Genomic DNA, 22,372 nt, shown 5'->3' with positions numbered 1-22,372 from the left:
CCCGGGGGGGGGGGGGGACTGGCTAAGGGACATTTTCAACCCCAACTATGTGAAACTGAGCCCCCTCTCCAGTTTTGTCATGACCAGTCATCAGATGCCTCCTAAATTTAAAAGAAAATAGATGCTCTCCACTCCAGTGTTAAACCAACTCCAAAACATATTGATTACTGATCTCCTGCTTCATGTTGGTTTACATGTCAACCAACGACACTGAACACATGTGCCGTGTCGGGGCTCAGGACTGGCCATCCTGTGCCCTGCTTGTGTCATACAGACCTACAGCTGATCTCTCACAGTCTGTTTTAATCCCAGCATCGTGCAAGTTAAATGTGATGTCTGTTTCTGCCGCTGATCGTTGCATCTGATGCTTGTCTTCATGGCCCCTCCTCCACATCACGCTCTAGTTTGTCAGTCTGGATGATCTGAGTTTCATTCTGTCACTTGTCTTTTGCAAACAGGATCTGTATTCAATACTAAACTGTGTAGCTGTGACCCATCCATGTTATGTGATTGGACAAAACACAGTCATGGGTGCCAATTCTGCATCAGAGCGCACATTGTTTGAATCAATCACCGCACCTTATCATAACTTAATTCCATTTTGCAGGACATACACTTTACTGATGATTGGCTCTTCAAGCACACAGTAATGCAGCGTTATGAATTTCAACCTGATTATGCAAATAGGCCTATTCTTTTTCCTCTGAGAAAAAAAGTGGCGGTGTCTTTCTGGTGCATTCCAGCAGCACTACACCTGTGACTGTGAAACAGTGAAACGTTTTCAGCCTAATCATATTCATGTTTAACAACAGATCCAAACCTCTGTGCTATAAACTATTCCTACCACTGCAATGGACGGGTCCAGTTCACAGATATGCATGCGACAGGGTGGATGCTGACAATGGTACGTCTCATCCAGGACCTGGCCATCTTCATACGGCTCCACTGCAGGCTGTGTGGTGTGTGGGTCTAAATAGATGAGCTCTTCTCCTGGGGGTGGGGGATGGGGGGGTGGCATGTTCAGAAACAGACTGGACAAAGTTAAATTAACATGGTAAGCCATGAATTTGCTTGCAGTGTGCAGAGACTAGACATACCAACATAACCGATGAAATAATGGGCACTGTTGGGTTTTCCACCGATAACACCCAGGGATTGAGGCAGCATGAAGCATTGCTGTGAAAAGAGACAAGGGTTTATCGAGGACCAGCTGTAGCTGAATGTGGCTCATTGTAAGAGCACCAGTTGTTTTACCCTGTTAACTACAAACCACACATACCTAACATTAACGCCAACCCACAGATTATTAGTCCATGTTTAATTTAATCTAACCTGCTGTAAAACCTGTTTGGCTGCTCAGGTTAGTGAGAACAAGTTGTGAACACAAATAAGAAATAACTTGAATTATATCCTGATAATAAGCTTCATCCACCAGGCTATGAGGATGCTGAACGCAGTCCATTACCTCCCCCCTCTGCCCCTGGACCATAACCCACCACAGAGCATAAAAAGACTACCCCTGCTATTTGTACAAACTCAATACATCCCCCCTTTCTGTCATATTACATGTAAATCTGCTGCTGACTGTTTGTTTTACCATCATATCTGCTGCTGTTGGTCATTTGCACTGCTGTCCATGTACATTTCATAAGCTATTATGAATCCCATCACCAACGCCCCTGGTGATGCTGACCTCTTCTTGTTATTATTTGCACTACTGTCACTGTTTGCACATGGCTTTGAGTTTCATCATAGCCTATTGGGTTGTACCATCTAGTTTATCCTCATTACTTGAATTCAGTTTCATATTCTGTTTATTCTGTGTTTATTCTACTTTTATTCCATTTTAGTTTCTTAAATGGTATGGGCATTCAATATTAGGTGAGAGAGAAACAGTATTTAGATTTTTCTGTATGTCCTGCACATATAGTGAATTGACAATAAAAATCTCTGATAATTATTGACATTGACTGACAAAATTATTGTCATAGAATGTTTTGCCATATCGCCCAGCCCTATTGCGTATGGTTGCCAAAGAACTTGAGTTTGAACAGACTTTTTGTCCCAGGCAAGTTATTGTTAGGTGGTAATGCAGTAATGTTGTTTTTGAATTCAACTGTGCTGGACTATACACAGATTACACTAGAATTTTTGTTCTGATATATGTATAGAATATGAATATACATGCTGAAGCCTCTCACCTTGAGGGTTTCAATGTAGGCCTCATTTATATCACTCAGGCCCAGCCTTAGGGGAATGAGCAGTACCAGAGGTTTCCACAGAGCCATCTCCTCCTCAGCCAGGGCACATGCTCCTTCCAGGCAGCCATTGAGCTCCCCCACTCCCCCGGATTCCCCTGCAAAATCCAACCAGGGCATGCAGAGACGCTCTGCAGTGCGAAGAAAAAAAACAAAATACAAACACTACTTTTGTCTGTGCTGCAAAACAAGAAAACAATTTCTTAGGTTCATTTGATCAGTTTATCATCTATGTTAAGAAAAACTACTGCACCAGAATAACATTAGGTCATGCAGCAGACACTCGAGACAGAAAGGACTGAGACAGATGTGCTTACAAGTTAAATACTGAACCAACAGACAGTAATTCATCTGATGGAGTCTTACTGCTTAAAGAAGTTTTCCATCTCTGCAAAATCCATAGTTTAACCTGGTGTACAAGTACCGGAGTGACATTCAAACTTTTTATGCGATTGAATGGTAAGAGGAAAACTAACACCCAACACAAAGTTGCAATGCAGCTGCACTCACTGATCTCCTCAATGACCACAGTGTTGTCCATCGCCACGTGTACAACTAATCTGCTCCACGTATCAAACACTGCCAGCTTCCTGAAAACAAGAGCGCAGAAAACAAACTGTCATCTTTGGATTAATTCTTGGAAAAGATTCTGGGAAGTCAATACATGGTCAGAGTGGAAAAAAAGACACCTGAATGGCTCCTACTGACTAAAGAAGAAGCATTTTAGACACTTGTTCATTTGGCAGACACTTCTGTCCAAAGCTTTGACTCAGCAGATCCTTGTTTATACAGCAGTGTCATTCTGTTCTGCCCCTGATAACCTTTTGTGAAAACAAGGCTGCATTTCCTAGTTATGACAGCAGCTGCAATATTTGTGTGAAAATGAAATTTTAAAATAAAATCAAACAGAAATGATATGAAGCAGTGCTGCAGGGATTGGACAGCTGGTTCACAAAAAATCTGTACTTGGCAACAATTTTGACAATTGATTAAAAAGACACCATGTAGAGTTTTTGATTGTAGTTTGTGTCATAAAGCAACATTTTTATGAGTGGGTCTTCCTTTTGTTTGTATCATGCTCTAGCACAAGGATGTATATGCAAGTGTTTGTTTACAAGGTTACCTTAATCTAAACTGGATAAATCATTAACAGTTTCCAGCTTTCCAAATGTAAGGATACTGTGCATTTATCGGTTTTATATCACTGTAAATTGACCATCTTTAGGATTTGGACTAGACCAAAAGAAGTACTTTGAAGACTTGTGGCAAACATTCTGGAAAGAAATGGAACTTGCAGCTTCTTTATGGTACTTACTTTAGAACCTGAGCAACTGTGTTTGGTCCATACCACTGGCCTATAGGCTTTCCCTCGCCAACTCCCATTTGGGCTGCAGCATTTAGTTAAAAAAAAAAAAATTATGCAAGTCGTTTCAGAATTGCCTAAGTGAGTCCTTGATATAATAGAAAGGGTTTGGCAGTCACTCCTTACCAATTTGATGGATGGAATAGTAGCTGTCTTTCTTGTCAATGAAGGCATTGAGAATACTGACATACTCTTCTCTTTGTTTCTGGCCTCTGGCCCATCTCCAGTCTGACAACACAAAGACTGTTATTAAGCCCATTTAAAATCAGCTCATGGTAGAAGAACTGGTAGTGCCACACAGTGATGACATCTGGTTTTGTCTATATCTGTCTGCAAAACAGACATATTCATATCTTAGGTTTTGATTTTTAAAATTATCTTACCCCGCCCTAAATGTCTACATATCAAGGCCTCGCCTAGGATCATCTGGCCACATCGTAACATACATCCCCATCCTGTATCGGATGTTGGTCCTGTCCCACCTGTAAAACAAATGTCAAAACTCACTAAAGTTGGCTGAGGAGCTCAACTAACGTGCATTTGTTGTCTTCACCTACCAATCGGTGGGAAGTTTTTTCTGTATGTGAACCACAGTCGTGAAGTGACGTCTGACAAAATCTCATCCTTCTCTACATGAAGAGCAGAAATATTACAATACATGCAAACAGTGAAGTGTTTACTTGCTAATATGATTCTTTGTAACTGAAGTACTCATTTCTCTGTCTCACATACACTATCCTACCTGTGAGTGCATTATACGCTTTCCCTAAGATCCACACAGGATCTGAGGTCTCAGGAAAATCTTCAAACTCTCCAAAACGAAGTGTGTCGTATGTCAAGGTAGCTGCAAAAGAAGGTGTGAGTAAACCGTCCACCTGTGCAAAGTTACAAGGCAATAATTGCTGGCGATTATCATGTTACTGATCACTGGATTGTACTTCCACACAGCTGGGGAACTTGTGAGAAACAGATTTAAAAACTAGTGGTTACATTTGTTGATCTCCTGACTTTCATTTCCTAGTATTGGTAAAGCTCAAAAACCAAAGATTCCTACATTTCCCATAATGCAGCTGGATAGTGTTAGTTGTTGTACCCTGAACATTCCTGTCTGGCAGGAACGACATCTGAAAATAGTTTTCCATGTGCAATTACGTGGTTATAAATAAGTGAGTAGGTGCTTTTAAGATGGTACTATGGTACACTAATCGTCTGTATATGCAGACTTGCCAGTAACATTAGAAATACTGGGCTCAAAGCCAGTTATAACATTGGGCATAACAGTACTGGACACCATTAAAGTGTACAGTGCCTCATGAGAAAGAGAAAAGTCAATTTTGGACAACTGATGCCTGTTATACTGTGGAAAATGTGTTTACGTTCTTCATGTAAAGTTTTAAAAAAGTGGTGGTTATATATGTTCGAATAGACCGAGCATATATAACACTACATTAGTGTAATATACATAACTAACAACAAAACTAGTTCACTGCCTGTACGTTAGCGTGAACAAATAATGCTGCAATTTAAAGGATTAGAGCTAGTTTCAGAAAGGACACTTTCAGCCAAAAGGGAAGCAAATGTAATAGGAAATCCTTATCTAATATTACACAAGTCATACTTTATACCACACAACCTATCTGACACATAATAGCATTCCCGGTATTAGCAGTCGCATAAAAATTGATGTGATGGTGACAGTGCATCGTCTTGGGCGTAACGTAACATTAGCATTAATAGTCAAACTAAGAAGAGAGGACAATTTATTAAGAGTGAAACTTAAAAGCAACACATGATATTAACACAGGCGACAGCTGGGTACTGTACATGAAGTTATAGGGCAGCAGAGTGAGTTGTCAAAGCGGGGAAACAACCACATTTAGCAACAACAGAAAGGCTAACGTTAGTTAGCAGTTAGCTTTAGTCATCACTTTAGCAGGCTAACGTCACCGAGGCTACAAAGCAAGACGGGTTCTGTGTCGGACTGATGGCAGGGATTGGCGATCTTGTCTTGACAGAGCAGGAGATTTTGTTGCCAGGTGTGATATATGGATGCTGTGAATATTCAACAGCCAGACTAGCTTGCTAAGGAAAAGAAAAAATGTTATTTTGCTATAAAATCTTGCCTACCTGCATCCATCCCGACGATCTTCACCCTATCTTGTTTGTCGTTCTCTGTACTCCGAGCGCTGGACCAATTGGAAGAGAGTCCTGATGTGGAACTCGGAAAGAGGCGGGACATTTTGTACGATATCCAATAAGATCTGGGAGATGGAAGTGTTTTTCCTGCTCGTCCAGCCAATCAGTAGTGGCTGATTTATCCTTCCCGTTGAAAACGTCATCCATGGGTTATACTATATGCAGTCAGTACGGAAAGTTTTCAGACCCCTTCAAGTTTTCCACATTTTATGTTTCAGTCTCATCTTAATATGCTTTTTTTCTCACCAGTCTACAGCCAATACGCCACAATGATAAAGTGAAAACAGGTTTTCCAAGTATTTTAAAAATTTATTTAAAAAATATGGCTATGGGAATTTTCTTCCACTCTTCATGGCAGAATACTTAAAAGACAGCCAGGTTGGATGGGGAGTGTTGGTGCACAGCCATTTTCAGGTCTCTCCAGAGATGCTTTATTAGGTTCAGGTCCAGACTCTGGCTGAGCCACTCCAGGACGGTCCCAGAGTTTTCACAAAGCCACTCCTGTGTTTTCTTGGTGGTATGCTTTGTCTTGTTGAAATGTAACCCTTTGCCCCAGTCTGAGATCCTGAGCACTCTGGAGAAGGTTTTCATTCAGAATTGCATTGTGTATTTTTCTGCATCCATCCTTCTCTCTATCCTGACTAGTCTCCCAGTTCCATAAAACCATCCCCCCAGCATGATGCTCCCACCACTGTGTTTGACTGTAGGGATGGTATTAATGAGGTAATGCCAAGTACCTGGTTTTCTCCTGGTTTGTTTCATCAGACCAGAGGACTTTGCTTCTCATGGTCTGAGAGTCATTCATGTGCGTTTTGGCAAAATCCCAACTGGCTGTCATGTGCCTTCTGGTGAAGAATGGCTTCCATCTGGTGACTCTACCACAGAGGCCTGACTGGTGGAGTGCTGTGCTGATGGGTTTCCTTCTGTAAGGTTCTCCCATCTCCAAAAAGAACTCTGAATCTCAGCTTACAGAGAAACACATACACAAAGTGAGATACATTAGGCACACACCTGTTAACATATAGACATAGTTATATGTTGTATAGTATATGTGTAGTCATAGACCAGCTCTTGTAATGGACCTGTACAAATCTAAGTCTTCACCTATGACAAGTGTCTTACTGGTGGTTCCTCTTATTGCTGCAGTTTCAGTTCCCAGCAATCTAGTATGCATCAAGAAAAACAAAATGGAAGTACTACTACTACTTTTCATATCATCTTGTCAAATTAGGATTCCCTTTGTCTACAGTATACAAGAATGACTTCTTCATCCAAATATCAAATAAATAGCAAATAGTACCCTTCTTAAAGGTATTGAATATTTATTTCACCTTTACTATGGCACTGTACATGCAACAATATATGTACAGTTCAACAGCCAAACAATTCAGTGTACAAAAAAGTTGATAAGTATTGGACATAAAAACTTTTGGAATAAATGTAAATCTGGGTTTTCATTGGGTACAGACATGTCATATAGTCACAGACAGACAGTTTATTAAAACGACTAAAATGCAGACATGGACTGTTGTAACCATTTTTTAATATTATTTACAGTTGCAGTGGACTCAAACATTTACTTATTTTCTAGTCCTACATGCCATATAAAGTGAAATTATTCATGGAATAAATTCTACCTATAAATGGAAATGTTATTATCAAAGTGCTCTAACTCAGAGAAAACACTAACTTGCATTTCTGAAGTTACAGTACAGCAATATAATACACAGTCTCACAGTGAACAAGGAACACAGAAGAGAATTACTCTGGAGGCGTAGTACTGTCTGAAATACATATTTGTAATAGTTGTAGGCTCTTTTTAGGGACTGTATATAGTAGTAGGTGTAGGTGTGTGTGTGTGTGTGTGTGTGTGTTGGGTGGGGGTAAAAAGCAAGGCTGTCTTAAGCATAATTAAGATGTTCTTTTAATCTATCCTTCGACTTGGAAAAAACTGCACCACTCTGCACCATCACTATAGATGAGTGTGTCTCAAAACTGACAGTTAGGTCCTGTTTGTGATGAAAACACAAAAACCCGTCTACACAGGCTGAAATAAAATAAATCTGGAGTGAGAAAAGAAAAAAACAAAAAAAATTTTTCAAACAATTCAGAAAAAAGATGCCATGCACTATCTGTTGGAGCACATATACCACCCAGATGAGTAGTGGAGATTTTTGTAAGATCAGGATCTCATGATCCTGGAGAATATTCTCAATTTAAGTGTGAATGTAGTAGAATATAATAGTGGTATTTACCATTTTCAATCACTAGGGGCAGCCAAACAGGCAGCAAAATGGGCAGGTAGACAGTTGGAAGAAAAAAAGAAAAGCTAAAAACTTTATGAGTGGATGGATTTATGCATCCACATCCATTGTGTGGCACTATACTATGTAACCATCAACAATAAATAGACAAGAGGATCTAGGAGAAGCAAGGAAGGTCCATTTTCTGGGATGGGACAGGTGAAGGCTCAGTGCACCAGAGTGTAAACATAATCCAAAGCAGTGGTTGTCTTAATGGAGTGGTGATGGTGGTGTACAGAGCTGCTCAGACACCAGTCTCTGACTTCATCTTTCACTTCTCCCTGAGGAGATATAACACAATGGCCTTCAGATAGTGTCCTAAGGTGCAGGCAGCAGACACAAGCCAGTGAGAGCGGAAGCTTGGATCAGTGTTGACCACACATTTAGTTAAATCCACCTGTAACAGCAGAGAAGACACAGAGTCATAGATGTGCCATGAACAACAGAGGAAAGTCATTCATGAAGCAAATGGTGTGGTACACAATGCTATAAATCCAACTATACTCTGAGAATCTGTAGTGAGAAGATGTACAACCTGCCCACAAATATGTTATTTCAAAGCCCAAGTCCACCCTGTAATCTCAGCAATGCAATCCAACAATCTACTTGTGCAGCTAGAACACTTTCACACGCAATTAAATACCACAGTGCAGTTTAGTGTCAGCCCTGAGAGCAAACACTCTTGAAGGACTGGGCGGAGCTGAAATCACAAAATATTACAATTTCCTATGTGCTGACATTTTCCATGAAGAAAGGTTCCAATTTGAATTGACAGTAAATTGCTGCTGTGAAAAACAGGGCCCTCATTTGGGCGTATGAGGTCAGTTAATGAATGCACTGCTCTCTATTTTGTCACACTGCTTAAAAAAACAGAACTCCTGGGTGCCATGTTTCTGAAATCATGAGTGTTCACTTGTAGCACTCTTGTCAGCAGAACGAACACAGCCAGTGGAGCGCTGCCAGCCCTTATTATTTCTTCAGTCTGAGTTAACCATACAGGCTTTTCTCATTAACAGGATTATACAAATGATACGTGCTCTCTTCTCCGGTATCCGATGAGGTGGCTCCAGTTTATGTGTTGCTGTTCATTTTTGTAAGCCAAAAAGTTACAAGTTAAATTCAAGTCAGCTGTTGTGCATTTTCCCTTCCTCATGCTCAGGACATCCAGTTCTGTGTTTATATAGAAAACAAGCCTAAACATAAAATTGGTAATTAATTATAGATATATTGTATAGCTTATGATGGCAGCAAGAGACACATCATATTATTCAAGAGGACTGTATGATCAACAGAGGCAGTATCAACAAGTACCATAGCATTAAAACAAGAACCTCCAGAGCACTCGTTCAGTTCCTCCATTATTTCAGGCCCTCTGTGGTCATGTTTATGGAGATTCAAACATCTCAGAGGGTTTAGTGCTTTACAGTGTGAGTTACATGCGTGTATTTTCCATATAAAATTTCTAATATGATTACAATGTTTTAAAATATACCTATGATAATATAATATTTCCTGTCATTATTTATTTATTCCTCATCATGTATTAGCCAAAGTATCAGCAGAATATTTATAGGGACAGTGTGTCTGTCCTTCCTTTCCATGGGATGTCCAGATAAACAATTAGCTGAAACAATTTGCCATTATTATTGATTTTGATTGATTCTGCACTGGCCCTCGTCTACCAGTCAAATTAATGTGCATTGCCAACAAGACTGAGCCGGGTGACCATGTTGTCTGACAACAATGCCTTTCGGTGCTGAAAAGTCAACAATATGTTTCTTGTAAGAAAATCTGAAAAGGGCTCGAACACTGCTGTACAAAATAAAGCTTGTTTACCAGCACTGAAAATGCTGTCAACATCAAAATGCTTAATGTTCTAGATGTAATTTAGATCTAGATTTTCTTCTGTACCCTTTGAGCAGGCTACATATTTCTACAATGATATGTCGAAGAATGTTCAAAATGTTTGGCACCAACCTAATCAGAGTCTGCAACAAGTTATAATATTTTGATGAAGCAATTAAAATAGTTGACATTTTTAACATGGTAACTGGTCATCTGTAACCTATTACATTTCACTGTCTGCCATTACCACCAGTTCATCATTGTGTAACTAGAGGCGGTACAGTTTTATTATTAGTTACACTTGCAAACACTCAGCTACACAAACAAGTAATCAGGTAAAGAACGTTTTAAAAAGTTTCTCTTACCCAGCCGCCTCGCCTTTTCAACCAGGAGGTCAGGGCTTTGCGGACAAACTCGCCCATGCAGTCGACAATGGTATGGACCATAGCTGGGTAACCGTGGCGCACACAGTCCACTGCCAAGGCCCCTGCCACGGCGTACAATGAAACCACCTTTCCCCATGTCACACCTGGCAAAGATACACAACAAAGCCATTAGAACAAAACAAATCGCATCCTTGTGCAAAGGTTTATCCACAGTCATTTATGTCCTGCTATCTAATGTATGAACGCTTTTGACAAAAGCGTTGAATCGTAGCTTTAAGAGTTGACTGTTCTTGTTGAATAGCTGGAGTAGGTTTTAGGACAGCAAATGTCTCTGTCAGCAGTTCTCTTTAAAGACAGATGAAGAAATGATAAAGCCTGGGCAGCCAGGCATTAGGCCTGCATGCCTGTCTGTCCCACAAAGCAGAAAACCCAAGCACAGGCCTTGGAGTAGTGAGCTGATCTTTTTTCCCCAACTTATTTCACATGTGGAGCAAAACTATCTGCCACCGCACCATTTACAGTCAAAGTTTCAGAATGTTTCGGTTCCAAGTCCAAAGCATATAAACTCCACTCCATCCATCTCTGTGACTGGGTCCGATTCTTTCCTGGAATCTCATAAACGGAGGTCATGTTTCTCTCTAATGGTGGAGTCTGGAATTTGCAGGATGCTGCTCTAAATTTTGTGCACATTAATATGTTTGGTGAGGCAAGAGGGGATTAAGTTAAAGTTTACATTTTAAACCTTTTTAAAAGTTTTGGTACAAATGGTTCCAAAAACTAAATAATCAACTAAAACATTAAAGAAATGTTAGAAAAATTACAGATCTGAAGAGTCTGGCAGCCATACAGTATTCTGCCTACTTGTACTAATTGTGCCATGTAATTATCATCAAGGTGAACACTACAATACCAATCAGTCAATATTCAGAGTGAAAGAAATGAACTGTTACTCTGAAGTGTTGTACCCGGTACTTTTTACCATACTGACTCAGAGACGAGACAGTCCAAGTAACTACAAAACAGTGCTGATTTATTCAAAGGATCACAGGTAAAATTAACATTACACGCTCAGGTATCTTGCACCTAAACGTCAACTGAGACGTCTCTGTTACCAGCTTTGCAGCTGGTCATAGCAGTAGTCAAAACATGAAGCAAATCAATGTGTGTGTGTGTGTGTCTGTTGATTAAGTGGTGTGTAACTAAAAACATTCTCACGACCTCTAGTACATGTCGTGACTTAAACATAAGAACATATTATGGCTAAGGCTACAGTTCTACACGTCATAATAATAATATTAAACACCCTGTCTGCTGACAGTCATCAACTTTTCTCTAGTTATCCTTGACCAGATGTACCCTGTAGAAACTCATGAGCATGACTAAGCATTTAACAGTCTAACTAGACATCCTATCTCCACTAAACATTTCTAATACATAAAGTATCTATCCAATATCTATCTGACTAAAAATACCTAACAGAAGTATCCTGAGTAAGGTAATGAAATGTAAATGATGCGAGTTAAATAAAACCTTCAGACAGTGGCTATTATAAGACGTACACTGCATTCAAGGGCCACATCATGAAAATCATTCTGAACCAAATCCATTTTCCCCAAAGTCGACAGCTTATTGTGCTCATCAGGAAAGTCACCGTGTGGATGTTAACCACACACGCGCACATGTGCACGCTTCTCTATACACTGCTTACTTGGCATTTTGTTTTTTCCATAAATTTCTACTTTGATGGAACTCTCACATAAAATTTGACTAAATTCAAACTTGCCTCCTTTAGGGGCCTTGTAAGAGAGAGATTTTTATATACCGTAGTGGCTGAAATCGATGCATCGGAGGCTCATATTCTGACTTTAAAACACTAACGAGCTGTAAAAACACCTCACACATCTACAGATCCACACAATATTTCAACTTGACTGTAGTTACAGCCTTCCTGCCCATTAAACACCTATATACTGTAATTCAAACCCATATGATACAAAGTAGCTGGCCTGCAAAGCCCATCTCATTCACTACAAATGGCAGCTGTCGCTGCTCCATCCTTTTGGATTTACATGTGTAAATGCTCCGTTAGCCCACGTTCAGATCGAGTGTCACAGGTGTGAAAAAATGCAACCCTCTACATTCATTAGTGTGGAGGATCGCCTTCACCGCAGCCGGAACCAGCACCGCAGGGTACTCTGGCAAAATGACACAACTTTTGTTGCACCAGACGGTGACGTCATCCAACAATGCAGGGTTGGAACATAGACGGCCACAGGAAGAAGACTTTTTTGTGAAGAGAAAGTCATGTTACCATGAACATTCACTAATATTCACTCTCAAATTTAGGCCACAGTTACATAACACACCATGAGTTTTTGTTAGTTAGGGTACTGGATTTTAAATGGTGTTGTTTATCTGTCAGTGCTGACACACTGGTGGTAGAAACCGGTGTCAAGTAGGCTACGTTAGCAGCATGGCTAACCAAAAACACAACAAACTCACTGGCTGGAAACGTGAATGAAGCCACTCATGTCGACTCATCACAACATGGCCGTATCATACACGCTTACGACACACTCCCCCCTGCAACCCCACCACCACCAACACTGCCCCCTGTATTGGGGCTGTGTAATGCACTCAAATCTGAACGCCTGCTTAGTCTCTAAGCCCATGCTGAGACAACCATGATTACATCTTCAGGGTTATTTTCTCATACTTGACAAAGGCGCTTTAAAGCCACAGAACATCATAAAACCGTTTACACAGTTTCCATCACTAGTAAACTGACCTTTATGTGTAAAATCTACATAATGCCCACTGAGGTAGGGTCCCACCATAGGTGCTAACTCAACTACACTACACTGTATATACACTAACATGGGTGTGCTGCAGTTAAGTTATTAAAGGTGCTCCTGTTGTTAAAGATACATGCTTTTCTTAATGCAAGGCAAAAAGAAAATATGCAGATGTCCTATTAGGACCTTTAGACTGAAAACGTGAGGGCTTTGCACCACTACTCCACTGGCTTAGTATTGTACTTCCATAGAGCTGGGGGAGTCATGAGAGAAACATTTTAAACATTAAAACAAGCTGTAAACACAACACTTACCCTACATATTATCACAATTTAAGCTGATATGGCAGACATGTTAGCAAACACTTCCTTATCTCCACATTAGCAGATATGGAGCAACAATAGCATTCATTTGCTGTGGTAGTTCTAGCAACCTACTGAATGTAAGTGCAATATTCAGTCTCCTTTTAGCTCACTTTTTGATCTCTGCCCATTCCTCAAGGAAAATGCCTGGCTCTTCAGCAGCTAAATCCTCCACTATGTTCACCACCGAGTGGTTAACCTTGTTTGTCTGCCATCTGGTGCTGGACGGGCAGTTTAAGTTAGGTTTATCAGAGCTTTTTCTCTAAAAACAGCTGCCTGCATCTGGAAACCACCCTGAGGAGTGCGACTCAACTGAAACAGTGAAGCTCCCAGGTGTAAAACCAAAATAATGAGCTAAAAGATACTAAAAAGCTGAGGGAAACTCAGAGACCACTGGCTTCAATACAGTGGCAACATTCACTTTGCACACATTACTAATGTAACAGTTTAAAAAGTGCTTCAAGGATACTCATCCTACGTGTAGGAGGAGGTCAGAAGATGTTTTAGCTGCAGCTTGTCAGTACGTTGTGTAAAGGAGCGCGACATTCATGACTAAGCTACATGGGACAAGTTTGTGGTCATAATCTTCTGCTGCCCATGACTTCCTCATCACGTAGTGACAAGTTGAAACTGTCAGTTTGACTGTATGTCCACTTTTACACTGTAATTATTGAAGGTTACTTTTTTTAAATCCTGTACACTGAAATACAGCCTAAAGACAATTTGTTTTTACCCATGTAAATCCCAAATAAACACAATGTTCAAATTTGGAACTATAAGAGCAGATCTGGATTAAAATATTCCTTAATCTTAACATGTTTGTAGTAATTAATGATTATGATAACTGTTCCTACTGAGGACCAGACTAACCTGATTTTCTTTGAAGTTTGTTTGGAGTTGGCTCAAAATTACCTTAATGCAGCAGATTGTGTTACATTCCCTGAGGAAAAAGCCAGCTGAGGTTCTTGATTTATTTCCCAGGGTGGGGTCCAAACTGTCTGTAATGATCACTCACTCTAGCAACAAGTTACACTAACATGGACAGAATGTTCTTGTTGTGTAAGCATTAAGAGGACTGCGATGGATTGGCGACCTGTCCAGGGTGTAACCTGCCTTCGCCCGATTGCCGGCCGGGATTGGCTCCCCCCCCCAAAGTGCTCCAAAGTTCCTCCTTTCCACTGACAACCGAATGATGAACTTCCCCAAAAGCAAAAATGGCTTCCTTTATTTTCAAGGCCCACTTTGTGTATGTAAAAAGAGAAACTTCATAAACTACTAAATCTGATTCCTATGAGCAGGCCTGCAGGCACACCTGGAATTAAAAAAACAAGCACAATTTCAAGGGGACCTACCTGTGGAGAAAATGTCTGAGGCCACAGCCAGGAAGGCATCAGACACCACGCTCTCCGATGCCACGGTGATGTTGAGCTGCTTTGCTACATTACGGTAAACATTGGGTCGAAGGTACTCCAACTCATCACCTGGCCAAAACAAAAGAAACCAAGTCAAAACTTAAAATTCATTGAATAAAAAGACACACTATGTAACTTTTAATTGAGGCAATGACACATTTTTCCTCACGAGTAGTTGAATTCATTAGATATAAACTGCACACTTGTTCAATACATAATCTGGTATAGCTTGTGGTAACTAATGCTAGCAGACTTTAGGTGAATATTACTGTATAACAGACAAAACTGAGTCAGCTGGCTGACTTTATTACACTTCTCCACTTGTATTACTGGAACATTAGCTTAATGTTTTACCTAAATTCTTAACAGTAGTTCTTGCACTTATCCCAACTGCCACTTGTAGTGTAGTTGCTGGTGTTCAGCGTGCCATATCTTAAAAAGAGGTTAAAATGTAGAGTTGATAACTAGGCTGATACTCTCACCAGAACTTTTATTCTCTCAGGCCTTTGATGGTGCTTTTGTAAGATACGAGCAGGCAGGAACGGAGAATACCATGATAATATTTTCATAGACAATCACTAAGTGATTGTGAGAATGTTAATGAAACACTATTTAAATAGCTAAAATAAGTCTTCTGAGTTAAAGGAATAGTTTGACATTTTAGAAAATTCACATATGTACTGTCTTGCTGGAAGTAGATGATAAAATTGATAACATTCGTGTAATTATGTGGCTGGAGCCAGTTAGCAGGGTATAAAAACTGGAAGTAGCAGGAATAGTTGGCTTGGCTAGCTTCCAAGGTATACCATCAATAATACTGTTTTTCCACTGCACTTTTTCTACAGATTAAACAAGATATAACAGTTAATTAGTCAGCTTTAAAGATGCTAGTAGGTGGATTTAGTTACATTTCGACAGATCCATGCTAGCAGTTTCCTTTGGTTTCCAGGCTTTGTGATAAGCTAAGCTAAGCTAAGCAGCTACTGGCTCAGGCTACATATTAACTGTACAGTCTTGAGTGGTATTGGTCTTCACATCCAGTTCTCAGCAGGATAGTGTAAGTCTATGTCAGATCTCTTTGTTGGCTACTCATCTTGGATTGATATGGGAGACTCTGAAAGTTTTCCCCATGTGTCCATTAGACCCAAGTCCCCCTGATTTTTTTTATAAACACAGTCCCATTTTCTGCTAGATCAGAGTTTTCAGTGAATTGCTAAAGTCCTTAAACTGGAGGCAACCTCGGGTTAGAAGAGCCATCTGTAGTATATCACTTTTCATACTGGGCAAACATCCAGCAGAAAAATACACATAAATGAAACTATGTCCCTTATTTTTATGGGGATTCCCTGAAACACTTCAAGGTCTTCCAGTAAAAACCAAAAGTGCTGTCACAGCACATTCTGAATGATGAGATTTGATGTCATATAAGGGCATAAAAAGTTATATAGCTGGCAGCTGAACTTGCTTGAAGCTCTTGGAGATGTTGCACTTCTCATCCAAGAAGCTTTTTCAGTTCTGACTGACCGTGGGGTAGATCCAAGTGTTTAACTTCCATGGATTATTACATCTTGAGGGCCGCTGAAGTCACATGTTGGTGGCTACCTGGTAATCCTGTAGGTCATTGGTCTACCCAGCCATCATTTGGGCTGTGAACCCACTTCCCATTGTGTGGCTCATTAACCCATTTGCCCAATCTTTGGGTAAAGGATTTTTAGAAATACAGAGACCATGAGTCCAAATATCCCAGAGAATTCTGAAGAGACCCACGGAACCCTGTCCAAATTTTCCATGCTTATGCAGGCTATATATTTTGACGCAAAGAGTTTTGTACTTTTACTTAAGTAATGCAGGACTTTTACTTGTGGGGCATTTTTCTACTGTATTGGCAGCTCTACTTCCACCTCAGACTGCGCCCTTAAGCCCATCATTAAACGCATTTTTCTAGTTGATCATGGCTCTAGCTATATGAATACAGGCTAATGTCGAGGTTCTGGTAGACCATGTGGAAAAACCTACCCAGCCACAGCAGAACCGACGAGATTTCCCCCAGCGTCCCACCTGATGCAGCCAGTACGTGTTCAGGCTTAGACCAGCCCATCCCGGCACGGTTCAGCCTGGAGTGGATGTAGTCCCTGCACAGTGCTTTGGCCTGGGACACCAACTCCTTGTCGGTGGGCGAGCGGTCAAACACTTCAGCCGCAAACACAGAGGAGCGGCGCAACATCTCCATGCCCGTGTCATCCGCCGCGGCGTGCGCTGCTCACCTCCCCGTCTCCACCGCCTCACGCACACGTCCTGCAGCTCCTCTTCCAGAAGCCAGGAAGCCTTCTGCAGATGATCTTGCATAACAAACACGCGGATTAGTTTGCGGACAACCTTTGCTAACCTGGATAAAGCTGCCCTAAGCAAACGCAGTCAAAATCTACTGTTGCAACAGTTATATAAACCCAGACTAAGGAGAAAGCGAAGAAAAGTTTGAGACTAGACTAGGAAAGAATGAAGGTAAGGACAATTAAAATATTCTTACCCGAGAAATAATAGGCTAAGAAGCCCCAGGTACAATATCATCCCAAACGAGCTGCATCGTGTCAGAAAAGTGGTTTTGATCGCTGACTTGGACAATGAGGACTTGCTACCACTGTAAATATAAAGACTCCAGTGCACAGACGCGCCTTCCTTCTAAGGGCACTTCATGTGAAGTCCAAAGGCAGAGAGAGCACAAGTCCCGCCCCTCCGCCCACACCCAGGCTACCGCACGCACACCCACACGCACACAGAGGTATCTCAGCTAACAGTTAATTACTGGATTTATTAAAGGTGTGCCTGCAGAATAACATCATCAAATGTCAGCTCGAGTCGTCCTGTTCTGTTATCTCTTACATTCAACAGGAAACATACTGGAACCTTGCCAAAATAAAACCCCGAGTTTTGTCTACAACTATGAGCATGGTTTCATCATTTCTTCAAACAGTTAACTAAAAGAATAAAGATATGAAACAAAGAAGTGTTATCTTTTGGTGCTGGTAAATTGACTTAAGTGGGTAGGGTTGTCGGACACAAGGTTCACTGTCTCTATACAGCCCTGCTGGCATTGGACATCTACCAGGAGCACAGAAGGTGTAAGGTCACATCATGCAGTGCATGTGTTGCAAATGAGGAAGATCAGTTATCATTTCCTCTGTCTAACGAAGACTGGCCATGGTATGGATTTGAAACAAACACATTGCATTCTGTGTTCTGAATGCAACATATGAGTTCATCATGCTGTAAACATAAAACTAATCTACCAACTGTCAAAGACCCATCAGATAAAGGTATCAGAATAAATGTAATGTGTCTTGAAGGGAAAAGTCCCTGACAGCAGTCAGTGACACTCCCTAACAAAAAACTATTTGGTTTCCGTGGTAGATGAATCATACTGACATTTCTGGGGAAGCCACCCCACCCAGTGTTCACACTGTTAGGACATGTCTGAGGAATGCCCTGATTGTTTATGACTGCTCAGCACAATTGCAGGTCCCAGACTGTGGACAATGCTCTCTTTAAGCTCTTGATCACAGGAAAGCTCAGTGAGACTTTCTCCTCTCGCTGTTACCTTCCTTTGACAACATTTTCTTTTGAGGACATAGACCTCTATAACCAGGTGTAATCTAAGCTCTATTTCCCAATCTCTGAGCTCATGTGTTCTTATAGCATTTCACAATTACTTTGCCTCAGGCTTCACAACAGAATTTCAGTGAAGTGACAGTATGGCTTGGCAAATTCTTACCTTTAAACATAAAATGCTGTCTTTTCATATATAAAGTGCAAAACTTTAAATGACATGTTGAATCCCCAGAATGTAGTCACCCCATATTAGTACAATCTTTTTATTTTTAAAAGCAACAGAGACAAAAATGCTGATTATTCTCCTGTTTGTTCAATTCTAGTGATGCAACTTGAACAAAATGACAAGAAAACATCTTCACTGCGGCTCTGTTTGATTTTTGCCCTTTGAAAATGTGAACGTGGTTATTTTTAATGCAGTCAGGAATTGGTCATGGCTCACTCTTAAAGCATGAGGTGGTGACAAACTGGTCTGATAAGGTCAAGTGTCAGAATTACATAAACGCAGCCTGTGATTCAGCAACTGAAACTTCTTGTGCTGTTAAGTACCTTCAGAAAGATACCTAATACACCAATCAGCCATAACATTCTGACCACTGGCAGGTGAATAACATTGACTATCTGTTACAGTGACCTGTCAGTGTGTGGGGTATATTAGGCAGCAAGTGAACATTCAGTCCTCAAAGTTGATGTGTTGGAAGCAGGAAAAATGGACAAGGGTCAGGATCTGAGTGTCACTGATGATGAGGTTGATCTACTGTAGATTAAACTTTTAACTTCCATTTGTACTTTTCAAAAGATTCCATTTAGTTTGAACCTTTGTTAAATGTGTGAAAATGAAAAATACTGTCCATTGGTCTCTATGAAGAGAAAGAGTCAGGGGCTGTAGTGGTGATATCACACCTAGCGTGGTGAGGCTGATGAATTTGTCTAATAATTCTCTAACTCGTCCTCACAACCACAGTTTTCACTCCTTTTACATAAGTTTCTCACTGAATTGTAGACACATCTGTGCTCTTCCTGACAGTAGAACTGTGGAAGCAAATGGATTCACAGAAGATGCACAGTGAGCTGCAGAGTGACAAGTGCCAAACAACTGCCACACTGACTCCTGTGTAAACAGTATTGGGCACGTGGCCATAATGTTATGGCTGACCGATGTATGTTCAAGTGTACCACCAGAGACTGAGCAGACACCTGTAGGCAAGAAGTTTTCTGAAAAATCTGCACCAAAGTATGTAAAACAAACACATTGATTGAAATGATCATTTATTGGTTAGGGTTTCAATGGAATAACATGAAGACTACATGAGGGCTTTCAGAAGCAGGGTCTGATGACATGCTAAACAATAAATAGGAGAAACATAGTGGATGTTAACTGTGCAACAGAGTCAGTCTCTTACACACACACACACACACACACACACACACACACACACGGTGGTTTGGGGAGGACCTTTATCACCCATTATAGGTCCAGAGGCAGGGGAGGTGTAGGTGGGACTACACAGTTGGGGGGCGCGCGCGCGCGCGCACACACACACGGTATAGATTCCAGTTTTCATAAAACAAATGCCAAATATTTCCATATATTTTCATGAAGCACATTAAATAAATGGCAATAAGTGTCAATAACATCTGACATCAGCAAAACATCACAAAATACAATTACTTCAAAGTTTGTTCTGTTTGTAGAAAGTCTGTACCTTTTACAGAGTAAACACTAGTGTAACCACTGCACAGCATTTCCTCAAGCTGTTACAACTATTCAATTATATTATATTAAAGACCAAAATGTAGCACTGAGCTGGCTGTAACGCTGCCTAATTACTCAGGAACACCCCTTTAGAGCATCCTTACTTTACCAGGCAAAGAAAGCCTGATACATTCTGCTCGTACAGGTTCACGCTTCAAACCCTGCGACATGTACACTTTGCTAAATGTCTGAAGCCGGATTTGTTGTGTCTTTGTCCTAACTGCAGCACAAATTCCTCAAAATGTCCAAGCATCTTCTACAATTGACGTCTCAAACTCATTTCCGCGAACCTTCTTGCTCACATTCATCTCACACACCTTTAGTGCTTTCAAAGCACAATGAAGAGAACAAACTGGCTTGTACCTTCGTTTTCCACATGCTGTACCAAACAAAGCTCTAGTTGTCATGTGCTGAAGAGAAATGTCCCTCAAAAAGCTTGGATTTATGCCCTCTGATGATTTGGTCCCCATAAAACAGTGTTTCCTGTGCCATCAGTATGTATTACACAGCCAAACTGAGCACTACACATGCAAAAAAAAAAAAAAAAAAAAAAAAGATAATCATGTACATGACTCCCTTTCATTATATTCTGTGTACTGGAATAAATCTCATCATTTACATCATTAATCAAAAAAATGACCATTAGAATTAAGTAGAGAAATGTTAAACTGGCACTATCTTCCAGTCTCCAGGTGATACTGGTCAAACCTTCCATTCAGACTAAACAGTCTCCTTCTGGCATCCCAGAGGCCCAGCCTCTGGATACTTGATGTTTCAGTCAGTTTCCGTTCACCTCTGTGGGCCCCCCTTTGGGCACGAGCAGACTCATCCAGCCTGCAGTGCTGGCCGCACTCTTGATCACCTCCATCCATCTGTTAAGAGCACATGGCAGACACAGCTGTAAAACTATCAGGTCATGACCTCAGCGGGACCCATGGTGCTCTGGGAGTCATCGAATCAATCATGAACAAGTGCATGTGCTAGTACCTTTCAAAGGTGTACTCGCTCTCTGCCCTGAAAAAGTAAACATGGGACTTGAACTGCAGTTTGAAGACATACTCCTTGTGGATGCTGTCCGACTCCTCAGGAGTGCTAACTGTGTAGCCGAGCAGGGGCAAACTAGCCAGCGGGAAGTCGTCCTGCAAACACAAAACCCTCTCACCTCAGTTACATGGCTCTACTAGGCGTGTACTGTGGCAGAGAGAAGGACTGACGGGATGTGAAGGCTAACCTGGTGAGTCTTGTAGAAGAACAAGCAGAAGTTGGTGAAAACAACCCAGAGTTTCTGCCACCCGTTACTGTTCTTGAACTTCCTCAGGAGGTAACCTGACAGCTGGTTCTGCACAGGCAGACACAGCAGAAAATATCAAGGCTTGACAGAGACAATGACAATGTTTAAACATTCAAAACAACAGAGTGATTAGTGACGGTGTGAGTGAGTGGCTGTGGTGTCTCTCACTGGTTACGTGGGGGGTGCTGTGTTTAATTAGGGCTTTGCAATCTACAGTTCTTTCACTAGGTCATGCGTTGTTGTCCATCTCCTTCCGAGCTCCTCTCCTGTCTGTAAACACTGATCACTTTCATATCAGCCAAGATGTTTGGCTGCTCATGTTCATCTCACTGTTTATCATGTTCATGTCACTGTTTACGTGCACTCAAGGAAAAAGCTACGGCTTTAAACTATTTACAATTTTCTATCTCCCGCCACTGGTTCTACCAGTTAACACTGCACTCACTAAAGTAATGAGGTCCAATGATCATACAGGCTGAAAACACACCAGCAAGTTCGTCACATGCACTTGTAAGACAAACCCCCAAGCCCAGCGCTAGTGTTACAGCCCTGCCTGTCCGACACCCACCACAGTTCACAGCCAAACCTCCTTGTTCAGCTTTGACCTACTGTGTTTGCCCTAGTTGTGCACATTTATGGTTTTCATGTGCTATAAAGGGTCATTAGTGACATCCAAATAAACCTGTAGGTCATCTGGTAAAACTGCTGGCAGGTTTATAACCCAGATGACTGCTCAGGATTACACTGTACCCAGTTTTATGTTCACAACATTCAGCAATTACTGAGCACAATGTTATTA

At 41.1% G+C, this 22,372-nt stretch overlaps 3 protein-coding genes across 8 annotated transcripts in view; all 3 read right to left on the bottom strand.

Annotated features, from left to right (window-relative positions):
- Nucleotides 1-5,819, bottom strand: part of atg4b (autophagy related 4B, cysteine peptidase) — a 7,250-nt gene extending 1,431 nt beyond the window's left edge. Inside the window, exons 1-10 of the mRNA XM_020610058.1 lie at nucleotides 5,749-5,819; nucleotides 4,364-4,465; nucleotides 4,179-4,250; nucleotides 4,005-4,103; nucleotides 3,748-3,849; nucleotides 3,574-3,646; nucleotides 2,769-2,848; nucleotides 2,202-2,389; nucleotides 1,098-1,176; nucleotides 845-990 (exon numbers count right to left, since the gene is read on the bottom strand). Coding sequence (XP_020465714.1) covers nucleotides 845-990; nucleotides 1,098-1,176; nucleotides 2,202-2,389; nucleotides 2,769-2,848; nucleotides 3,574-3,646; nucleotides 3,748-3,849; nucleotides 4,005-4,103; nucleotides 4,179-4,250; nucleotides 4,364-4,465; nucleotides 5,749-5,758 — 951 coding nt within the window. The 5' untranslated portion in view covers nucleotides 5,759-5,819. The remainder of the gene's footprint in view (nucleotides 1-844; nucleotides 991-1,097; nucleotides 1,177-2,201; nucleotides 2,390-2,768; nucleotides 2,849-3,573; nucleotides 3,647-3,747; nucleotides 3,850-4,004; nucleotides 4,104-4,178; nucleotides 4,251-4,363; nucleotides 4,466-5,748) is intronic.
- A 1,309-nt stretch (nucleotides 5,820-7,128) lies between these two features.
- Nucleotides 7,129-17,700, bottom strand: boka (BCL2 family apoptosis regulator BOK a). Of its 2 annotated transcripts, none has more exons than XM_020609895.1 (5): nucleotides 17,448-17,700; nucleotides 16,979-17,259; nucleotides 14,861-14,989; nucleotides 10,331-10,494; nucleotides 7,129-8,517 (listed from the first exon to the last, which is right to left on the bottom strand). In XM_020609895.1, exons 2-5 carry the CDS (start codon nucleotides 17,148-17,150, stop codon nucleotides 8,392-8,394), a joined length of 591 nt encoding a protein of 196 aa, XP_020465551.1. In that variant the 5' UTR covers nucleotides 17,151-17,259; nucleotides 17,448-17,700; the 3' UTR covers nucleotides 7,129-8,391. The 2 variants fall into 2 exon arrangements, with proteins under 2 accessions (XP_020465551.1, XP_020465550.1); XM_020609894.1 differs by having other exon boundaries at nucleotides 7,131-8,517; nucleotides 16,937-17,259; nucleotides 17,448-17,698.
- Nucleotides 17,701-20,071: 2,371 nt separating this feature from the next.
- The window catches only part of farp2 (FERM, RhoGEF and pleckstrin domain protein 2), a 32,580-nt gene continuing 30,279 nt past the window's right edge, over nucleotides 20,072-22,372 (bottom strand). For 4 of the 5 annotated variants that reach the window (XM_020609989.1, XM_020609992.1, XM_020609993.1 and 1 more), the window contains exons 25-27: nucleotides 21,514-21,621; nucleotides 21,270-21,421; nucleotides 20,072-21,154 (exon numbers count right to left, since the gene is read on the bottom strand). In XM_020609989.1, the coding sequence (XP_020465645.1) occupies nucleotides 21,061-21,154; nucleotides 21,270-21,421; nucleotides 21,514-21,621 (354 nt within the window). In that variant the 3' untranslated portion in view covers nucleotides 20,072-21,060. Of the gene's footprint in view, nucleotides 21,155-21,269; nucleotides 21,422-21,513; nucleotides 21,622-22,372 lie in introns of those variants that run through there. The other variant, XM_020609994.1, reaches the window with a different exon arrangement.

The sequence above is a fragment of the Monopterus albus genome, unplaced genomic scaffold (genome assembly GCF_001952655.1).
Source record: "Monopterus albus unplaced genomic scaffold, M_albus_1.0 scaffold103.1, whole genome shotgun sequence".
Classification (NCBI taxonomy): Eukaryota; Metazoa; Chordata; class Actinopteri; order Synbranchiformes; family Synbranchidae; genus Monopterus; species Monopterus albus.
This window is presented reverse-complemented; position numbering and strand designations above follow the sequence as displayed.

What these genes read in the sequence shown, in the direction of transcription:
- boka (XM_020609894.1), bottom strand. Translation starts at nt 17,150, where the DNA reads ATGGAGATGTTGCGCCGCTCCTCTGTGTTTGCGGCTGAAGTGTTTGAC. An exon ending in CTCAGACATTTTCTCCACAG is followed by an intron (nt 10,495 to 14,860) that starts GTAGGTCCCCTT and finishes TATCTTTGCCAG; the next exon opens with GTGTGACATGGGGAAAGGTG. An exon ending in TGAAAAGGCGAGGCGGCTGG is followed by an intron (nt 8,518 to 10,330) that starts GTAAGAGAAACT and finishes CTGCTGTTACAG; the next exon opens with GTGGATTTAACTAAATGTGT.